Genomic DNA, 4,983 nt, shown 5'->3' with positions numbered 1-4,983 from the left:
TTTTTTTTTGTCCGCTATTGCACCTGCATATTGCCCTTGCATCACCGCCAGAGGCAGCCGATTGACGAGGACCAGCGCGCCGGTCCCATGATCTTCGAAATACTACCTGGCGTCGGCTCCAATGGCACCACATCGTCAAGCATCTTGCCCTTCACAATATGTACATACTTCCCCTCGTGCTCACCAACCGTCACAACATAGGAGGCGGCCAGTGTTACACCAGGCGTGGTGAGTAGAAGTTCCTTCTCTGGTGTGATCTTGAGCAGGTACTTGTAGCTAAGGGTGCTCGGGCTGTTCTCGCGGTATATCATGCGCATCAACATATTCGACTGTGCTGAGAGGCACTCCCGTCGTGGATTCGTGTAGCGGAGCTTCCAGTTCTCGTCGTTCTCAAGCGCGTTGCGCGCCTGGTAGCGGTGAAGCAGCGAGTCGTACTCCCAGAGGTGCACCATCTGGTTGACGCCACCAACCTGCACCACCCAGTAGCCCTGGCACCTGCTCACAGACGCACGCATTGGCAGCAGTTCCATCGACATGCGGTGAAACGTGTCGTACTTGTTCGGTATAATGTCATAAACGCGTAGCTCGTACACTTTCTGCTGGGCGATGGAGCGAAAAGGGAAAGAGCGATGCAGCATGGTGGTGATCCTGCGCTTCGCGTGTTTCTTTTTTTTTTTTTGATATTGTTAATTGTTTTGTGAACGGTATATAATTCGACAGGCAGCTTTTTTTTTCTTCTCTTTGTGCTGCTCGCCTCTTGTTTTTGTTGTTGTCTCCCACTTCTGATATAGGCTTTGAGCGAGTTGACGAGAGAAGCTGCTACTGGCTTACTTCCTTGCTTTCCCCTCCTGTTATGTTGGCACTGCTGTTAAGAAGAAGAGCGAGAAACAGAGAGAGGAGAGGCGCGAGCAGAATTGAGGAAGCAGGACTCAACCCAAACGCGTGCGGGTTTAGATGCCTGCCCCTTTCTCACCCACCCACACACACACAGAGATAGATACCGTCAGGAAGAAACATCCTGCCATGCGTATTGTATGTTTCCCTACTTGCTCCTCCCAGGATTGCAACTAAACCGCTCATCCTCCGCAGCTTCGTCAGCTGCATATAAATATTTCATGGGTTGGTAAAAATATATATTTTTTTTCACACATTTCACCATATTTCTTTCTTTGTTGTTGTTGTTTTTCCTTTGCCGCTGTTATCATGACTCATTCACTCACATTCCTTCTCTCTCTCTCTCTCTCTCTCTCTCTCTCCCTCTCTGCTTGTTTCTCTCCGCGCTCCCCCCTCCCCCCTCCGCCTCCACTTCGCCCCCGGGAGCGCAAGCGGGCGGGGCGGGGCAGCAGGCAGAACCGAAACCCAAAAAAAAAAGTTTCCTCGCCCAATGGCACAAACAACTCACAATACACAAAACTCAAGGAAAAATAACAACAAGGACGCGTGTGCAGGTGCCTTTCTACACGAGCTGCAGCAGAGCAACAGGCACACACACACACACGCACACGCGTGCGCATGTACGCATTAATTCATGGTTCCCACCCTCATCATTACTGCTCCTCGTGTTGATACTCCACAACTCTCCGCGGCTTCTCTCCGGACTCCTTGAACACAACACGCGCACGCGGCACCCGAAAGGGGAGTGGGGAGTGCGCAACGGCGATTTGTGTAATAGAAATTCAACGTGGAGGAAGAAAACAACGCAAACCCCCACTGAAATTGTTTTGATTGAATATATAAGACAATAGCTTGATGCAACTGTCCATTTTAACCCTAAGTGAACGGTCCCGTGCACGGGGACGTCTCGTCCTTAATATGCACCTGATATGTGTCAGGGAAGATTGATCACATCCACTGCAAACATGTCTGTGTGTATGTAAGCGGGGTATGTGGATGGTCGCAGCTACGCAAAGACAACCTCGCAGATGTACTTCTCTTCCGCGTCATGCACACTCTTATGGCCAGTGGCTGGTGCCGCGCTGATGGATCGGCCTGCGTACAACAGTTCGCGCTTCCCATCAGTGTAGAATTCAATGCGGGGCTCCACGTGGTTGTATGCGCCCTGGTTCCGCGGCTCCTCCTGCGCCCACATCAGTTCGGCATTGCTGTATTCCTGCAGCAACTTCTGCACCTCTGCCACCGGAAACGGCGAGAGCTCTTCAATACGGACGAGGGCCACATCGGTGATCCCCTTCGCTTCGCGGCGCTTCTTCAAAATGTGGTAAAGCTGCCCAGTACAGAGCACGAGGCGACGCGCCTTCGCAGGTGGCACCAGTGCATCCTCAATGACGGGGTAGAACCTTCCCGATGTGAACTCCTCCATCGTCGACTCGTTGGGGGAACGGAGAAACTGCTTAGAGAAGAATAAAATCAGCGGTTTGCGGAAGTTGCGCCGCACGTGTCGGCGCAGCAGGTGGAAGTACTGTGCCGGTGTGCTGGGGTACACCACCTCCAGGTTCACACGGTGTGCCCGCTCCTCTGGGGAGTATGCGGGGGTGTCGGCATCTTCCGAGACACTCTGCAAGAACCTTTCGAGGCGGCCGCTGCTGTGCTCTGCACCTTTCCCATCGTAGCCGTGCGGCAGCGATACAATTAGCGACTGTTGCTGGTTCCACTTCGATTCACCGGCGGAGAGGAATTGGTCAAAGATGATAGCTGCACCGTTGGCGAAGTCACCGTATTGTGCCTCCCATATAACAAGTGCATTCGGGTCGTGCAGGGAGTAGCCGCCGGCATAGCCAAGCACGCCATACTCGCTGAGAGGGCTATTGGTGATGGTGAACATCGCTTGCCCCTCACATATGTGTGCAAGTGGGGTATAGGTGGAGGCTTTCCTTTGGTTATGCAGGACAGCGTGGCGCTGTGAGAAGGTGCCACGCTGCACGTCTTCTCCTAGCACACGCACGTGAACTCCCTCCACCAGCAGTGAGCCGAATGCAATCGCCTCCGCCGCGCCCCAATCGATGCCTTTTCCTTTCGCCAGGGCTTCATTGCGGCGGTCCAACACAACTTGCAATTTGGGGTGCACCACAAATCCATCTGGCACAACCTTTAGTGCGTTCAATACAGGCTGCAGTTGCGTGAGAGAAACAGCTGTGGGTTCTAACGTCACATTGCCTAACTGATCCGAATATTTCATATTTCTCCACCGCTCTGGGATGCATGATTTGAGAAATTCACCGTACTTAACCCCTTCCGCCTTGCTCTGGAACTCCCCATACCGCTCCTTTTCGGAAATGGACTTTGCCATCTGTTGCTTCTGCGTGATAACCCCGTCCGCAATCAATGCCTCTGAATACTTGGTGAACAAATCGCCCATAGATTGAATGCGGTTGTACATGAGAGGCTGTGTAATTGTCGGATCATCGTTTTCATTGTGTCCAAAACGACGATAACAGACGAGATCAATAACAACAGATTTGTTGAACTTGGCTCGGAAGTCCGCTGCGAGTTCAAACACACGAACAACATCATCAGGGGAGTCACCATTGACGTGGAAAATTGGGCACTGGTAGACACGGCCCAAGTCAGTGCAGTAGGCACTGCTTCGTGAGCACTTGGGATCGGTGGTGAACCCGATCTGGTTATTCACCACCACATGAATCGTGCCGCCCGTTGAGAACTCACCCAACTCGCTCATGCCCATTGTTTCAAAGGCGATGCCTTGACCACTGAATGCGGCATCACCGTGTATTTCGATCGGGAGCACTTTCGAGCGGCCAGTGGGGCCAAATGAGACCTGCTCTGCCCGTGTATATCCTTGCACAAAGGGGTTAACCGCCTCGAGGTGTGATGGATTGGCGAGCAGCTCAGTGGCCATCTTCTTGCCGTTACGCAGCGTCGTGGTGGAGCGGGCTCCAAGGTGATACTTCACATCGGACTGAATCTTGAACGGTTCTAGCTCTGGCCCCGTGATGCCCATGAACTCCTTTAGTATCACCGGAAACGGCTTGTCGACGACATGGTAGAGCACATTGAGGCGACCACGGTGTGCCATGCCGATGTTCACCTTCTCCACGCCGTACTTTGACGAGGCGTCCATGAGGGCACGCAGGCCAACGATAAGGGACTCCGCCCCGTCGGCGCCGAATCTCTTCTGTGTAGAGTACTTGCGCTTGAAGAAGTCCTCAAAGTGAACGGAGGAGGCGACGATGTTCCACGCCCACAGCCGTTCCTCCTTGCTTAAGCGGCGGTGCAGCGGGTCGTAGACCCCACCCTCGCTCTCCACCGCCTCGCGCAGAAAGCGAGCGATACTGTTGTCGGCAATGTGTGACAGTTCGTGCCCGACCTTCCCGCAGTACCGCTTGGTAAGGTGCTCGTGCAGCTCCTTGATGGTCATGGGGCGGCTGTGGGCGTTCAGCACGCCACCCACCTCGTCCTGGAAGCCGACCCGCACCACGCGTTTGTAGTCGTCCGGCAGGAAGCCAAAGAAGGCAAGGTCGAGGCGCAGCAGCTCCCTGAACCGTCGTGATGGCGTGCGTCGCGTGGGGTCATCGTTGTCGTAGTTGAGCGGGTCGGTGGAGGCCATCAGGTGGCCGCGGTCCTCAAATGCCTGAATCATCCACGTCAGGCGGCCGCAGTCGTCAAGTGACTGCTTCACTGTCACGGCGTCGCCGACAGTGGCAGGTAGCACGCGGATCGGCGAGCTGAGGATGGGCGTATCGTACGATCCTAGCTCCCGCGCGGAGAAGACCTCATCCCACGACGAATCAACGGACTTCCTGTCCGCCTTCCAGCTCTGGTAAATAGACTCGAGGTACATGGCCGACGCGCCGTTGATGAAGCTGTCGTTTTCGTACAGCAGCCGGCGCGGCGGGACCTCTGACTGATTGCGGTGCTGCTGCAGGAGCGACATGGACGGCAGCACAAGACTGCGCGCCACGACACGCCGCTGCGGTGCGATCGTTGACGCCGGAATGAGACGACGCATCATTTGCTTCACCAAATGCTTGTTGCTTTGAGTTGGTGTTGTTCTACTTTTTTTTT

General features: G+C 54.4%; 2 protein-coding genes across 2 annotated transcripts; both read right to left on the bottom strand.

Moving 5' to 3' along the window:
• Positions 1 to 41: 41 nt before the first annotated feature.
• On the bottom strand, positions 42 to 638 carry DQ04_11331010 (putative protein NipSnap 3A-like; the record flags this gene model as incomplete). The annotated part of the gene is made up of 1 exon (XM_009316499.1): positions 42 to 638. The coding sequence occupies one exon, from the start codon at positions 636 to 638 to the stop codon at positions 42 to 44; it is 597 nt and encodes a 198-aa protein (XP_009314774.1).
• A 1,262-nt stretch (positions 639 to 1,900) lies between these two features.
• Positions 1,901 to 4,930, bottom strand: DQ04_11331000 (2-oxoglutarate dehydrogenase E1 component; the record flags this gene model as incomplete). The annotated part of the gene is made up of 1 exon (XM_009316498.1): positions 1,901 to 4,930. The coding sequence occupies one exon, from the start codon at positions 4,928 to 4,930 to the stop codon at positions 1,901 to 1,903; it is 3,030 nt and encodes a 1,009-aa protein (XP_009314773.1).
• Between the last annotated feature and the right edge of the window lie 53 nt (positions 4,931 to 4,983).

This window comes from Trypanosoma grayi (genome assembly GCF_000691245.1).
Source record: "Trypanosoma grayi strain ANR4 Tgr_1133_V1, whole genome shotgun sequence".
Lineage (NCBI taxonomy): Eukaryota > Euglenozoa > Kinetoplastea > Trypanosomatida > Trypanosomatidae > Trypanosoma > Trypanosoma grayi.
Note: the sequence above shows the minus strand (reverse complement) of the source record. Positions and strands in the feature narration are given on the sequence as shown.